The sequence below is a fragment of the Oncorhynchus mykiss genome, chromosome 17, assembly GCF_057628025.1.
Source record: "Oncorhynchus mykiss isolate SJ-2025 chromosome 17, ASM5762802v1, whole genome shotgun sequence".
Classification (NCBI taxonomy): domain Eukaryota; kingdom Metazoa; phylum Chordata; class Actinopteri; order Salmoniformes; family Salmonidae; genus Oncorhynchus; species Oncorhynchus mykiss.
This window is the reverse complement of record NC_143038.1, coordinates 17,540,217-17,557,697: the sequence shown is the minus strand read 5'-3', so window position 1 is coordinate 17,557,697 and position 17,481 is coordinate 17,540,217. Positions and strand designations below refer to the sequence as shown.

The window sequence follows — 17,481 nt, the reverse complement described above, 5'->3', positions numbered from 1 at the left end:
AAACATCCGAAGATCATCAAAGGTAAACGATTCATTTGATTGCTTTTTGATTTTCGTGACCAAGCTACTTGATGCTAGGTGTACATAATGTTTTGTCGAGCGATCAATAAACTTACAAACGCTTGGATTGCTTTCGCTGTAAAGCATATTTTCAAAATCTGACACGACAGGTGGATTAACAAAAGGCTAAGCTGTGTTTTGCTATATTGCACTTGTGATTTCATGAATATAAATATTTTTTGTAATATTATTTTAATATTTAGCGGTTGTTGATGACAATTATCCCGCTAAAGGGATGGGTAAGCATCAATAACAATATAGTTCAAGAAATGGTGCTAAGAAAATATTTACTAAATAAACTAAAGTAAAAAATTAAAAGTAACACAATGAAATTACATCACAATAATGAGGCTATATCAAATCAAACTTTATTTGTAACGTGCGCCGATTATACAACAAGTGTAGACTTAACTGTGGAATGCCTACTTACATGCCCTAACAATGCAGTTCAAGAAGAGTTAAGAAAATATTTGCCAAGTAGACTAAAATAAAAAGTAATAATTAAAAGTAACACAATAAGAATAACAATAGCGAGGCTATATACAAGGGGGCACTGGTACCGAGTCAGTGTGTGGAGGTACAGGTTAGTTGAGGGGGTAGGGGGGGGGGCTTTCATGTGGCACCACCTATTAGATAGGTCCTGGATGGCAGGAAGCTTGGCCCCAGTGATTTACTGGGCCGTTCGCACTACCCTCTGTAGCACATTACGGTCAGATGACGAGCAGTTGCCATACCATGCAGTGATACAACCGGTCAGGATGCTCTCGATGATACAACTGTAGAACTTTTTGAGGATCTGGGGACCCATGCCAAATCTTTTCAGTCTCCTGAGGGGGAAAAGGTTTTGTCGTGCCCTCTTCACGACTGTCTTGGTATGTTTGGACCATGATAGTTTGTTGGTAATGTGGACAACAAGGAACATGAAACTCTCGAGCAGCTCCACTACAGCCCCATCAATGTTAATGGGGGCCTGTTCGGCCCGCCTTTTCCTGTAGTCCACGAGCAGCTCCTTTGTCATGCTCACATTGAGGGAGAGGTTGTTGTCCTGGCACCTGGCGCCAGTTATCGGACCCCCTCCCTATAGGCCGTCTCATCGCTGTCGGTGACCACTGTTGTGTCGTCAGCAAACTTGATGGTGTTGGAGTCGTGTTTGGCAACGCTGTTGTGTGTGTAAAGGGAATACAGACGTGTTGTTGCCTACTCTTACCACCTGGGGGCGGCCCATCAGGAAGTCCAGGATCCAGTTGCAGAGGGAAGTGTTTAGTCCCAGAGTCCAAAGTGATGAGCTTCGTGGGCACTATGGTGTTGAAAGCTGAGCTGTAGTCAATGAACAGAATTCTCACATAGATGTTCCTTTTGTCCAGGTGAGAAAGGGCAATGTGGAGTGCGATTGAGATTCCGTCACCTGTGGATCTGTTGGGGTGGTATGCGAATTGGAGTGGGTCTGGGGCAGGGCTGCCCAACCCTCTTCCTGGAGATCTACTAGGTTTTCAGTCCAACCCTAGTTTAGCATATCTGATTAAGCTAGTTAAGGTCTTGTTGAGCAGCTAATTAGTATAATCAGATGTTAATTTAAATTAGGGTAGGACTGAAGCCACAGGAGGGTAGATCTCCTGGAAGAGTGTTGGGCAGCCCTGGTCTAGAGTGTCCGAGAGGATGCTGTTGATGTGAGCCATGACCAGCCTTTCAAAGCACTTTATGTCTACCTACTTGAGTGCCACGGGGCAGAAATCATTTAGGCAGGTTACCTTCACTTCCCTGGGCACAGGGACTATGGTGGTCTACTTGAAACATGTAGGTATTACAGACTTGGTCAGGGAGAGGTTGAAAATGTCAGTGAAGACCCTTGACAGTCGGTACACGCATGCTTTGAGTATACGCCCCGGTAATCCGCAAAATCAAAGGGGGGGGGTCAATGTTAATAGTCCGGGTAGCCATTTGATTAATTGCTCATCAGTCTTATAGCTTGGGGGTAGAAGCTTCACCTGGAATGCTTTTCCAAGAGTCCAACTCATCCCAAATCATCTCAATTGGTTTAGGTCTGGTGATTGTGGAGGCCAGGTCATCTGATGCAGCACTCCATCACTCTCATTATTGGTAAAATAGCCCTTACACAGCCTGGCGGTGTGTTGGGTCATTATCCTGTTGAAAAACAAATGATAGTCCCACTAAGCACAAACCAGATGTGATGGCGTATTGCTGCAGAAGGCTGTGGTAGCCATGCTGGTTAAGTGTGCCTTGAATTCTAAATAATTCATTGGCTATGTCACCCGCAAAGCACCCCTACACCATCACACCTCCTCCTCCATACTTCACGGTGGGAACTACACATGCAGAGATAATCCGTTCACCTACTCTGCATCTCACAAAGACATGGCCGTTGGAACCATTAATCTCAAATTTGGACTCATCAGACCAAAGGACAGATTTCCACCGGTCTAATGTCCATTGCTCGTGTTTCAAGTCTCTTCTTATTGGTGTCCTTTTAGTAGTGGTTTCTTTTCAGCAATTCGACCATGAAGGCCTGATTCACGCAGTCTCCTCTGAACAGTTGATGTTGATGTGTCTGTTACTTGAACTCTGAAGTATTTATTTGGGTTTAATTTCTGAGGCTGGTAACTCAAATGAACTCATCCTCTACAGCAGAGGTTATTCTGGGTCTCCATTCCTGTGGCGGTCCTTATGAGAGCCAGTTTCATCAGCGCGTATATGGTTTTTGCGACTGCACTTGAAGAAACGTTCAAAATTCCTGAAATTTCCCAGATTGACTGACCTTCATGTCTTGAGGTAATGATGGACTGTTGTTTCTCTTTGCTTGTTTGAGCTGTTCTTGCCATAATAAGGAATTGGTATTTTACAAAATAGGGCTACCACCCCTCCCTTGTCACAACAATTGATTGGCTCAAACACATTAAGAAGGAAAGAAATTCCACAAATGAACTTAACAAAGCACACTTGTTCATTGAAATAGATTCCAGGTGACTAGCTCATGAAACTGGTTTAGAGAATGCCGAGTGTGTAAAGCTGTCATCAGGGCAAAGGATGGCTACTTTGAAGAATCTCAAATATAAAATATAGTTTGATTTGTTTAACACTTTTTTAGTTACTACATGATTCCAAATGTGCTGTTTCACAGTTCGTCTTCACTATTATTCTACATTGTAGAAAATAGTAAAAATAAAGAAAATCCCTTGAATGAGTAGGTGTCCAAACTTTTATAGACCAATTACAAAGAGTTCTAAACTCCTCTACCAATAACAGCTAGTTTTCAGGTTACATATCCCTCTCATTAGGCCCCTCCTGTCTAGTGGATTGATCCACACAACAGTCGTGTTCCTCTGCTCAGACGTTGCGGAAGCATGCCATATATTACAAATGCCTGGATAGGTATTTTACCACATCATATGTTATAGCAATCTGGTACCCGATGGCACAGATGATGATGTGGCATGCAACCATTGGTTGATGCATGCAACATCTGAACAGCTGAACACAACCTATGGTAATGGACTGCTTAGGTGCCCTCCCCCACATTACTCAGACCCCACCCAGACAGTCTTGGGCAAAATTCTTGCTTGAGAAATATATTTTTTTATTTGTATTTTTTGATGGAAAACTGTTACAGTAAATACATTCATTGTTACCCAGAAATGATTTGAAATTGAGATTAAAATGGCTGCACTGGGCCTTTAATAGGATAATGAGTTTTAAAATTAAATGTTTGAACCACACATAGTGTGGTTCATAGTATTTGGAATTATGAAATATGTCAAATTTGTTTAATTAATGTATTGTGATGTGTAGAATCAGGGGTGCAACTTCCACTGGAGAGGGGGGATGAATTCAAATACACAAACAAATGATATCCCAGTACTTCATAAATATATATATATATTTTTTAAGTATAAATAAGTATCTCAGAGACTGTCGGGGACCCCCCACATTCTGAAAATGCATTTTTGCCCACCCCTCCAGTTTTATCATTGGAATGTGATACAAAATTAGGCAATGGTGTGCTTTAGGCCCATGCGGACACCTACAAGCGGTCGGTTAGGCTGTTGAGTGTTTATGCGTCTGGATTAAAAAATATATCTTCCCCCTACGTCTAAAACCAAAGTTGGCCCCTGCGTAGAATGAATGACACATTTTCATTTGAACTATTGTATTCCTCTTATTCCAATACAGATGTCAATTAAACATCCTGTTGACACTTTCAATTGAAATTGAAGTCTTGCGTTGGAATTATAGAGCAATTTATCTCAATTCTAGAATAAATAAAAGTTTGGAAGGTAGAGTGAGCATTCCTAAAAATATGCAAATGATCCTGAAATGTGTAAAATAAATACTTCAAAGTAATGTGGAATAAATCCAGCACATCAGGCTATATATATTATAACATAACATGCCCAAGATGTTCAAATGTTCATAAATGACCAGCATGGTCGAATAATAATAAGGCAGAACAGTTGAAACTGGAGCAGCAGCACGGTCAGGTGGACTGGGGACAGCAAGGAGTCATCATGTCAGGTAGTGCTGGGGCATGGTCCTAGGGCTCAGGTCGTCCGAGAGAGAGAAAGAAAGAGAGAAGGAGAGAATTAGAGAACGCACACTTAGATTCACACAGGACACCGAATAGGACAGGAGAAGTACTCCAGATATAACAAACTGACCCTAGCCCCCCGACACAAACTACTGCAGCATAAATACTGGAGGTTGAGACAGGAGGGGTTAGGAGACACTGTGGCACTTTTGTATTATGAGTGTTGGACTTCATAATTAAACACATATTTGTAGGTTAAAGCTGGAATCCTTAATGGTGAAACTGCCATTTCCATTTGCGATATTACAACAACAAAGAAGTTCCTGCAAAAACAATATATATACACTGCTCAAAAAATAAAGGGAACACTTAAACAACACAATGTAACTCCAAGTCAATCACACTTCTGTGAAATCAAACTGTCCACTTAGGAAGCAACACTGATTGACCATAAATGTCACATGCTGTTGTGCAAATGGAATAGGCAACAGGTGGAAATTATAGGCAATTAGCAAGTTTGCTGTGTCTGTCAGCGTTGTGTCCAGAGCATGGAGGCGCTACCAGGAGACAGGCCAGTACATCAGGAGACGTGGAGGAGGGCGTAGAAGGGCAACAACCCAGCAGCAGGACCGCTACCTCCGCCTTTGTGCAAGGAGGAGCAGGAGGAGCACTGCCAGAGCCCTGCAAAATGACCTCCAGCAGGCCACAAATGTGCATGTGTCTGCTCAAACGGTCAGAAACAGACTCCATGAGGGTGGTATGGGGGCCCGACGTCCACAGGTTGGGGTTGTGCTTACAGCCCAACACCGTGCAGGACGTTTGGCATTTGCCAGAGAACACCAAGATTGGCAAAATCGCCACTGGCGCCCTGTGCTCTTCACAGATGAAAGCAGGTTCACACTGAGCACATGTGACAGACGTGACAGAGTCTGGAGACGCCGTGGAGAACGTTCTGCTGCCTGTAACATCCTCCAGCATGACCGTTTTGGCGGTGGGTCAGTCCTGGTGTGGGGTGGCATTTCTTTGGGGGGCTGCACAGCCCTCCATGTGCTCGCCAGAGGTAGCCTGACTGACATTAGGTACTGAGATGAGATCCTCAGACCCCTTGTGAGACCATATGCTGGTGCGGTTGGCCCTGGGTTCCTCCTAATGCAAGACAATGCTAGACCTCATGTGGCTGGAGTGTGTCAGCAGTTCCTGCAAGAGGAAGGAATTGATGCTATGGACTGGCCCGCCCGTTCCCCAGACCTGAATCCAATTGAGCACATCTGGGACATCATGTCTCGCTCCATCCACCAACGCCACGTTGCACCACAGACTGTCCAGGAGTTGGCGGATGCTTTAGTCCAGGTCTGGGAGGAGATCCCTCAGGAGACCATCCGCGACCTCATCAGGAGCATGCCCAGGCGTTGTAGGGAGGTCATACAGGCACGTGGAGGCCATACACACTACTGAGCCTCATTTTGACTTGTTTTAAGGACATTACATCAAAGTTGTATCAGCCTGTAGTGTGGTTTTCCACTTTAATTTTGAGTGTGACTCCAAATCCAGACCTCCATGGGTTGATAAATTTGATTTCCATTGATCATTTTTATGTGACTTTGTTGTCAGCACATTCAACTACGTAAAGAAAAAAGTTTTTAATAAGAATATTTCATTCATTCAGATCTAGGATGTGTTATTTTAGTGTTCTCTTTATTTTTTTGAGCAGTGTATATTTTTTTCCGAACATCATTGCACACGTGATAGAACAGAAAATATGTACTGCATGTTACACAATGCTCCTCACCTCGGTGGGGCGGACAGTGGCTGTTTTCCCCTACTGCGGATTCCATCTTAGGATGCAGATTCCAAGTGACTGCACTTGCGGTAGATAAGTAAGCTAATAATGTTAGTCATCTGCTATTGTAGGCAACTAACTAACCAACATGTTCACTGCAAAATATTTTTCCTGTGAAATGCCTGAAAATATTCTGTCCATGTTCATCTGAAATATGTTGTGGTTTTATATCAAACTTTACAACTCAATTGCACCAATAGTATAACAATTATCTGTGGTAACTTTGACTTTCAGATGCTGGTTGTGTTCCGAAACCCAAAAGATACAGTCGTATCATACTACCACTTCATGAACACAAACCCTGTTTTGCCTAATGCCAAATCCTGGGATTCATTTTTCACAGACTTCATGGAGGGTGAAGGTGAGATGTTTTATTTATTTTATTTTACCTTTATTTAACTAGGCATGTCAGATAAGAACAAATTATTATTTTCAATGACGGCCTAGGAACAGAGGGTTAACATTCTTGTTCAGGGGCAGAACAACAAATGTTTACCTTGTCAGCTCGGTGATTCGAGCTGACAAGGTCCAATGATCATACCACTAGATTACCTGCCGATTTAAAGAACAACTCAACACATTCGTATTGTTTGAAAGAAATGCAGTGTCATGTTGGATAGGCTGGATGTAATGAATAGCACAACTAGAAAATTACATTTCTTAAATAAAATGTCTGCTTTCTAGCTGGTCTTAAATTATTTATGGTTGTGAAATAAGTTTTAATAGTGGTAGTGACTGGTAGTAGTAGTAGCTGTAGTAATGGCAGTGACTGGTTATGGTTTAATAAATTGGTAGAGGGAAAGATTGCCAGCCAAATAAATCAAATAATAATAACTAGAAAAGTACATTTCCTGAAGAAAATATGGTGTGGTGCTAGATTGTGTCACGCTCTGAACTTTAATATCTCTGTTTTCTTTATATTTTGGTTAGGTCAAGGTGTGACGAGGGTGGGTATGTTAGTTTTTGTATTGTCTAGGGGTTTTGTAGGTCTAGGTATTTATATGTCTATGGTGGCCTGATATGGTTCCCAATCAGAGGCAGCTGTTTATCGTTGTCTCTGATTGGGGATTATATTTAGGTGGCCATTTTCCCTTTTGTGTTTGTGGGTTCTTATGCTATGTTTAGTTGCCTGTCTGCACTATTCGTATTAGCTTCACGTTTCGTTCGTTTTGTTGTTTTGTTAGTTTGAATAATAAAAGAAGAATGTACGCATACCACGCTTCACTTTGGTCTCCTTCATATGACGAACGTGACAGATTTTCATAAATACTTTATAACAAAGTTTAGAAAATTGTAATATTGTTTTAATGTTTGTAGCTGAAATGGTTAGTGGTAGCTTTTAAAATGTCTACTACTGTGGTGTTATTTTTGGCATTGAATCCATTAATTAAGTGTTATGCTAATTTATGGTAATTACCACTGTTTATAAACTTTATTAAGAATGTGAAGATAGCCTGAACATGAGAACGTTACTCAATGGGTGACATGTTTGGTGAGTATGCAGGCCATGGAAAAAACGGGACATTTTCAGCTGCCAGGAATTGTGTATAGATGCTTGGGACATGGGGCTGTGCATTATCATGCTGAAACATGAGGTGATGGTGGCGGGTGAATGGCACAACAATGGTTCTCAAGATCTCACAGTATCTCTGTACATTCAAATTGCCATCGATAAAATGCAATTCGTTGTCCATAGCTTATGCCTGCTCATACCATAACTCCACCGCCACCATGGGGCACTCTGTTCACAACGTTGACATCAGCAAACTGCTCATCCACACAACGCCATACACTTGGTCTGTGGTTGTGGCGTGTTGGACATACTGCAAAATTCTTTAAAATTACAGCTTTTCATAAGCCGCCTCAAATGAATATTACATTCTCTAGCAACAGCTCTGGTAGACATTCCTGCAGTCAGCACGCCAATTGCACACGGCCTCAAAACTTGAGACATCTGTGGCATTGTATTGTGTTTGACAAAACTGCACATTTTAGTGTGGCCTTTTGTTGTCCCCAGCACAAGATGCACCTGTGTAATGATCATGCTGTTGAATCAGCTTCTTGATATGCCACATCTGTCAGGTGGATGGATTCTTTTGGTAAAGGAGAAATGCTCACAAACCGGGATGTTAACACATGAAACATAGGACCAACACTTTACATTTTTGTTCAGTGTAGTTAAAGTATGACTGCTATAAAAAGCATTTCTCAGGCAATCCGAGTTGGGGCAGTCTAGACACATGGTTCGTTTATTGTTAATTACGTAAATTGTTTAGCTCTAAAGCTGACTAAAATCAAATAACAGTATGAGCAAGTAAGAAATCTAGAATTGTGCTTTGCTTTGCAAGCACACCTAATAAGAGTATGTAAGAGTTCTAAAGTGGTCTGGCTTTCAACAAGCACATTAATAACATTGAGTGCTGAGACATATACTACAAAACTAGCTATATCTATTTGGGATTTTCTATTGAAAATCTATTGCATTTTTGTTGAAAAACTAGCTGAAAACTAGCTGTTGGCAGACAGGTTTCAAAAATTATTTTTGAAATACTTTGAAATAGAAATAATTATATTTACCACAAAAATACTAATATCTAAATACACATGTATTTGAACCCAGAGTGTGGCTGAAGGCCAATCAGCACAATGTTTACAGACATTTCCGTTTTTAAACCTTTGAGCTGCTCTGTGTAAATGTTTTTTTTAGCTGGCTACATCTGGCTGGCTACATCTGGTACAGAAGTCTTCACTGATGTCAGATCCCTGTCAGATAAATGCAATTAATGAAAATGAAATTCTTTCCACAGTATTGCACTAACAAATGGATAATCACACTATAGTTATGGTACAATACAGCGCACTACAAAAACATTATGTACATGACTGCTGAATGGATTCACCTTATGCTATTTTTATTTATTCTTTACAGTGGCTTGGGGCTCTTACTTCAACCATGCCCTCGCCTGGGAGAAACTAATGGACAATCCTAACATATTGATGGTCACTTATGAGCAAATGAAGGAGGTAAAACCCATATTATGTATAGTGTTGCAAAAATAGTGAATATTGATGCACTAATGAAGGGAATGTTTTTCAGATTAATGGACTACGGTGAGTTGTGTGTGATGGTTCTGGATCCTAGTGGCCAATTTAGGGCTTGGACAGGAAACGGAGAGGAGAGCGGGTATGAGGTGATGTTCAGAGAGGAGGCAACGGTCTGGTCAATAAAGTTCCCCACGGCACCGGAATCCACTAGCATTGTAGAAACAGTACGTGAGGGACAGCCAGCTAGTGTGATCAACACTGAAAAGGGTTTGGCAGAAAATTATGAAGATTGGATACTCACACCTTCCCCAGGAGGTGGAAAATCATGTGACTGTCCATCTGCTCTTGTGGATCCCGAGTTGGAACATAACGGACACTGCTGAAATTGAGGGCCTCCTTGACCACAATAAGGACAGAGCCCCAGCAGTTTCCGTCTGCGTCGCTCAGCCCATCGGTTCAGGCTCTGCTACAGAGTCATCACTGAGGGAGGGAGAGAAGCGATGAGGGTACCAACGCTCCCGAACTAGGTTAGCCAGATGGATGGCCATCGTGATGAGTGCGACCAAGGAGAGGCTGTCATCTCTACATGCCAGTTCTTCTGGACTTTCTCACGCAGTCCTCTTCTGAATAGCGTATGGAGTGCAGGCTCATTCCATCTGCTTAATGCTGCTACTGTCCGGAAGGTGAGCGCTTACTCGGCAGTCTGATCATCCTTCCGTAGTTGAAATAGGCGCTCACTCCCCTCTCTGTCCTCCAGTGGATGGTCAACGATACCTCTGAACAGAGCCATGAACCCCTCATATGAAGCCAGCGACTCCTCACCTCTCTCCCAGACTGCCGTAGCCCACACCCGCCCAGTCAGCAGAGAAATAACCGTAGCAACCTTGGACATCTCAGTGGTGGGAATTCCCATCTGGTGTGCAAAATAGAGGGAGCACTGGAGTAGGTAGCCACTGCATTTAGATGGGGTTCCGTCATATTTGTCCGGGAGAAACAAACTGGCATCGCTGACCTGGGCAGACTGCTGAACGGACTGGTGTGCTGGCTCAATACAAAACAAGAGTAGCATCAGGACATGAAACACATAACTAATACTGCCTGGGAAATGGAACTAAGGGAGTGACAGATATAGGGGAGGTAATAAGTGAAGTGATGGAGTCCAGGTGTGTCTCATGATGAGGCGCAGGTGCGCGTAACGATGGTGCCAGGTGTGCATAATGATGGTAATCAGAGCCAGTGATGAGTAAACCGGCCATGTCGAGCGCCGGAGAGGTGGAGCGGATGTAGACGTGAAAATATTAGGCCTAACTTTTGAAATGTACCAGTAAACTAACAGATTTTTTTTAAATAATACAATGAAACGTTTTTAATATAAAATCATTGATTCACAAAGCTGTATAACATAATCCTAAATATAACCAATCAATTTACTGAATACCGTTGTTTACCATGAGGGTTTCAGCATGGAATATCCTTTATATTTTCTTTTACTATGCCAATATATCTTTGCTGTAAATGTTTTTGGGCCGAACCAGTCGGCAGTTCTGAGAAGTCCAGAAATAGTTCCAGAAATAATTGGAAATTACATTTTTTCAGTAATTAGGCTCTCTTGAACCACATGGTCTAACTACTAGACACAGATAAAGAAAAAAAATATATATTTTAAGAGATTTTTGTATTATGTTAATTAAATTGACTCACGGGTGCATCAATCGACACTAAGGATTTTTACCAACATTTCCGATGTGGTAAATTACTGGGAGTTTTACAATCCTAATTATGTCTGAGTAATGTACATTTATATGTCATTAATATTCACTTTTATCATTGTCTTACATCATATTGATGTCCTCCTGGCTTTTTTGAGAGTTGTGGAATGCACAAAGTTGGATGTACAAGTTTAAACTCCACTCTGTTTATTCTTCAGAATCTAGGTCAGGGGGTGCAGCAGATATCCAAGTTCTTTGATTTCCCATTGACTGAAGAGCAAGTCCAGACAATTGCAGGGCAGAGCACCTTCAATGCTATGAAGGAAAGTTCCAAGAACACCCATGGAAAACATGGCAATGTGTTTTTCCGAAAAGGTAAGTTCATAATAATTCAAATAAATTGTATTCACTTTACTTTATTCCTCTCATTATTGTCCCCCACGATGAAACTTTACTTTATTCCTCTCATTATTGATTTCCTGGTTACTAAAATTCTAATAGTTTGCCTAATTTCAGTTTATGTGACAAAACAAGCCGTCATTGTGTAGAGAATCATTGTACCATCTGAACCGCTGTGAAATATCTTTTCCATAACCTAGCATATTGTATTTTCATATTTTTGAAGCTTGTGTAAAAAAAAAAAGAAAATAAAAGACGCAAAAACTAAATGTAAAAACTGGAAGTATAGAAATAGCGCAAATAGAAAAGATCTACCGCTTCTTAGACTTATTTTCAATGAGAATGACAGATCGATAACTCCCATTATGTGCATTGTGTTGGGTCGCCCGATCTTGCCACCTGACTGCATTCTAGACTGAGTACCAGTCTCTTTAGCTAAAATTCCACTCTTTGCCACTCCTTGTTATTGACAAAGAGATTGGCCTTTAGGCCATCTCAATGTTCAATATGTGCTGGATTTATGGCAGAGTTGCTCATTGGTTGTTGAAAATACCATTAATGTTTTCCATGACAACATGTGGCGCCGCGAAAATAGAATTAGAATTTATAACAAAGACAAAAACATAATTTTTTTTGTTAGCTAGTCAAGTTGTTGTACTTTGAGGCTTAAAATCAAATCATTATCAAAATTAGTAGTTGGAAATGCAGTATGCATTTACTTTAAGAATTTAGACATGAGCTAGGAACTTTTGAAAGACTGGACAAACAAAAAACGGTTCCAACATTTACATAATCCTTGATTGGAGGATAGCTGTGAGGGTGATCAAATGCTCTGTTCATTAACGGATGCGTTCATAAATTCATAAATTAACTTTGGCTTTCTACTCTGATTTCAGAGTGTGCCAGAGAGAAGATGAAATATGAATTTACGAAAGTGCAACACCCATTGAATTTGACAGGCAAAAAATAAGTTTACTGATATTGCAGGCAAAACCCTGAGAAAAATCAAACCAGGAAGTGGCTTCTATTTTGAAAACTCCATGTTCCATAGCCTCCCATTGCTCCATTTAAAGGGATATCAACCATATTCCTTTTCCTATCGCTTCCTCAAGGTGCCAACAGTCTTCAGACATAGTTTCAGGCTTTTATTTTGAAGAATGAGCGTGAACGACCACATTGCGTAAGTGGATAGGTGGGGGCTCTCAGAGTGAATTGTGCGCAAAAGAGAAAGGCGGCCATTGTTACTCCCGGTCCTAGTGAAAAGCCAACTGTCCCGGTTGACATATAATCAAACAGATATTTGAAAAACACCCTGAGGATTGATTAGAAAAAATGTCTGACATGTTTCTGTGGACATTATGGATATAATTTGGAATTTTTGTCTGCGTTGTCGTGACCGCTCTTTCCGGTGGATTCCTGGGCATAACGCACCAAACTAACGGAGGTATTTGGATATAAAAAAAGTTGTCTAACTGGGAGTCTTGTGGGTGAAAACTTCCGAAGATCGTCAAAGGAAAATGATTAATTTGATTGCTTTTCTGATTTTCGTGACCAAGTTACCTGATGCTAAGTGTACTTATTGTTTTGTCGAGCGATCGATAAACTAACACAAACGCTTGCATTGCTTTCGCTGTAAAGCATCATTTCAAAATCTGAGATGACAGGTGGATTAACAAAAGGCTAAGCTGTGTTTTGCAATATTGCACTTGTGATTTCATGAATATGAATATTTTCTAGTAATATTATTTGACTGTGGCGCAATGCTATTCAGCGTTGCTGATGACAATTATCCCGGATCCGGTATGGGTGGTTCAGAGAGGTTAACACACATAGTTGTAGAATTCGTAGGCAATCGAATAAACCCCAACTTCCTTCTATTCTGCTAGCAAACGTGCAATCTTTGGAGAATAAAATTGATGACCTACGCGGATGATTAAACTACCAACAGGACATTCAAAACTGTATATCTTATGCTTCACGGAGTCGTGGCTAAACAATGACACTATTAAAATACAGCTGGCTGGTTATACGCTGTCCCGGCAGGATAAAACAGCGGCGTCTGGTAAGAAGGGGTGGCAGAGTATGTATTTTTGTAAATAACAGCTGGTGCACGATATCTTAGGAAGTCTCAAGCTATTGCTCGCCTGAGGTAGAGTATCTCACGATAAGCTGTAGACAACACTATCTACCTAGAGAGTTTTCATCTGTATTGTTTTGTAGCTGTTTACATACCACCACAGATGGAGCCTGGGACTAAGATAGCATTGAATGAGCTTTATTCTCCCATAAGCAAACAAGAAAACGCTCACCCAGAGGCGGCGTTCCTAGTAGCCAGGGACTTTAATGCAAGGAAACTTAAATCCAGCAGGACTTGTAAACCATTACAGACTACAAAGGGAAGCACTGCCGAGAGCTGCCCAGTGACACGAGCCTACCAGACGAGCTAAACTACTTCTATGCTATCTTCGAGGCAAATAACACTGAACCATGCATGAGAGCACCAGCTGTTCCGGAAGACTGTGTGATCACGCTCTCCGCAGCCAATTTGAATAAGACATTTAAACAGGTCAACATTCACAAGGCCGCAGGGCCAGACGGATTACCAGGATGTGTACTGCGAGCATGCGTTGACCAACTGGCAAGTGTCTTCACTGACATTTTCAACCTCTCCCTGTCCGAGTCTGTAATACCAACATGTTTTAAGGAGACCACCATAGTGCCTGTGTCCAAGAACACTAAAGTAACCTGCTTAAATGACCACCGACCCGTAGCACTCAAATCTGTAGCCAAGAAGTGCTTTGAAAGGCTGGTCATGGCTCACGTAAACACCATTATCCCAGAAACCCTAGACCCACCCAATTTGCATACCGCTCTAACAGATCATGCAATCTCGATTGCATTCCACACTGACCTTTTTTCACGTAGACAAAAGGAAACCCTATGTGAGAATGCTGTTCATTGACTACAGCTCAGCATTCAACACCATGGTGCCCTCAAAGTTCATCACTAAGCTAAAGACGCTGGGACTAAACACCTCCCTCTGCAACTGGATCCTGGGCTTCCTGAAGGGCCGCCTCCCAGGTGGTAAGGGTAGGTAACAACACATCCGCCACGCTGATCCTCAACACAGGGGCCCCTCAGGCGTGCATGCTCAGTCCCCTCCTGTACTCCCTGTTCACCCACGACTGCATGGCCAGGCACAGCTCCAACAACATTATTAAGTTCACCGACAACGATGAGACAGCCTATAGGGAGGTGGTCAGAGACCTGGCCGTGTGGTGCCAGGACAACAACCTCTCCCTCAACATGATCAAGACAAAGGAGATGATTGTGGACTACAGGAAAAAGATTTGGCATGGATCCTTGCCAATGATATATTGACCTATAAGTAACATTAGAAATTGCAAGGCAGGTAATTGATCTAAACTGATTATTGTAAGAATATAGGATTAAACATTCATACAAACGTTTAATCTTAAATGTAAACATGATTAAAATATAAATGTGACACATTACAATATAATTTGTCACTTGAAATACCTTGATTAAACTATAATTGAATTAAAACATAGATTACATTAACTCAATCATGATTGGCTTGATTTAGATACCAATTTTAGATGTGGACAGTTCAGAGATATATTTTTTTAAATAAGAAATGACAGTACTGTATTAGTTCTTCATGGATTACATTAATTGGAAATGAGAAAATAAGTACACCAACATGAGCTTCCATTCATAAAATGTGTAGAGTAAATTGCTACTGTAGGTTATCTGTGGTAAACAAGGAAATACTTTAATTCAGTCTGCTGAATTGAAAGTAGTGAGTTCATACTGGTCCTTTGTAGGAATCAAACCCACAACCCTGGCATGCTATACCAACAGAGCCACACGGGACCATGTGAATGTTGATTGAATGATTTGTTTTCTGCTATTTAATGAAAGGCTTGCCCTACTCCTATGAAGGAAGCCCATTTTAATTATTTGCTTTTTTACTAATTCATCAATATGCTTTCTGATAGATAGCTTCTCGTCAATCCAGATGCCCAGATATTTTTAGCGGGAACACAATAAATGTGGGCACCATCTGAGGTACAAATGCATAAATTACCAGAGCTTTTTGGAAAATAACATATGCTTAGTTTTACCTGCAGGTACCAATTTCAGTTTAACAAGGGCTTTCTGCAAAGCAAAAAGGCAGATTGTAGCTCCAAGACAGCCTTGTCAACAGAATGCACAACCGAATAATCTGCATACAAGTGGAAGTTACAATTACCTACAGACCAACCAATGTTGTTTGTATTTATAGAAAAGTCAAAGTACAGGGCCAAAATCAACCCCTTTGGGACACCCTTAGTAATATCAAGGAAACATTTCAATTGGTGAAGAGGAGACTGAAACCACCCAAAACAAACAACAACTGAAAAGGGTTGTAGTAAAGGCTGTTTAAAACATTTAAAATTAATATACAAGGATATTGGTGATGTCAGTTGTTGATGTTTTCACAGGTCCAAAAAGTTGATCTTCGCCTTTGATTTGTCCCCCCCCCCCCCCCCCCCTTGCCTTTCTGCCTAGGTGAAGTTGGAGATTGGAAGAACCATCTAAGTGAAGCCCAAAGTAAACAGATGGATGAGAAGTTTGAGAAGCACCTGGCTCACACTAAACTGGGGGCTAAGTTAAAATATGATATTTACTGCAAGTAGGGAGTTGAAATTTCCAGATCCAATGCAGAATGAGCATATTCAGAAGATTGAAATAGAACAATGTTGCTCATGTCTACAGTAGGCCTAAACCTTCTGTAATAATACTCAAAGATACATTTATAACGCAGAGAACTAGAGATCAATGCAACTAGTTGTTTTTCAGTTCAGCATCTGTTTAGAATCTGTGTAGGGGTTCCAGTTTGGACTCATAGCTACACGTGGCAAGTTCTCATTGGTCCAAACTATCTACACATTAATAAAGCCTGAAACGGGATCCTTTGTATTCGGCCAATTTTACTGCAACAAATTCTAATTGGTTATTAACCACAGGCTAGGTTTTGGTATAAACTACATCCTGTCTCTTTGTTCAATGAAGAAACAACAAGAACAGGGAAGAACGAACATCAACCATCCACTTTCCAGCATAACAACTATGATTTGTTATTTTTGAATTAATATATTTTTCTCCCCCTTATTTGTTTTGAGGGCTGTGTTGTCGAAAAATAACATAAACAGAATAACCAACCAAATGTTCCAGCGGTATTTGCAGTGTTTTTCTTCTATTTTGACCAGTATATGAATAGTAAATTGATATGAATTTCATAATAAGTTAGTTAGTTTTGGAATAAATCATAACTTAATTTTGTTGGGTGTTACAGATGGCCTATTTATTGCCTTACACATCCTTACGCCATTTGCACACACTGTATATCGACTTTTTCTATTGTGTTATTGACTGTACGTTTGTTTATTCCTTTGTAACTCTGTGTTGTTGTTTGTGTCGCACAGACATAGTGTCTGTCTCCATAAATGTTGATTTAGCTTGTTTGACTTCAGACTGTAATAACCCAATGGAACTGTAGCTATGTAATGGATGAAAGAAGGGACTAGCTTTATAGACTGTTGCTTTATTATTATCCAGAGAATCGTGTTAATGCAACTGCACCAAGAACATGTATGGGCTGCATCCCAACACTCTTAACCATTTTTTATTTTTTTATTTCACCTTTATTTAACCAGGTAGGCCAGTTGAGAGCAGGTTTTTGTTTACAACTGTGACCTGGCCAACATAAAGCAAAGCAGTGCGACACAAACAACAACACAGAGTTACAAAGGAATAAACAAACGTACAGTCAATAACACAATAGAAAAAGTCGATATACAGTGTGTGCAAATGGCGTAAGG

At 40.9% G+C, this 17,481-nt stretch overlaps 1 protein-coding gene across 1 annotated transcript in view; it reads left to right on the top strand.

Moving 5' to 3' along the window:
* The window catches only part of LOC118940406 (sulfotransferase 6B1), a 30,667-nt gene extending 13,841 nt beyond the window's left edge, over positions 1-16,826 (top strand). The window contains exons 4-7 of the mRNA XM_036949823.2: positions 6,675-6,801; positions 9,370-9,464; positions 11,413-11,569; positions 16,169-16,826. Of these exons, the coding sequence (XP_036805718.1) occupies positions 6,675-6,801; positions 9,370-9,464; positions 11,413-11,569; positions 16,169-16,296 (507 nt within the window). The 3' untranslated portion in view covers positions 16,297-16,826. The remainder of the gene's footprint in view (positions 1-6,674; positions 6,802-9,369; positions 9,465-11,412; positions 11,570-16,168) is intronic.
* The last annotated feature ends 655 nt before the right edge of the window (positions 16,827-17,481 follow it).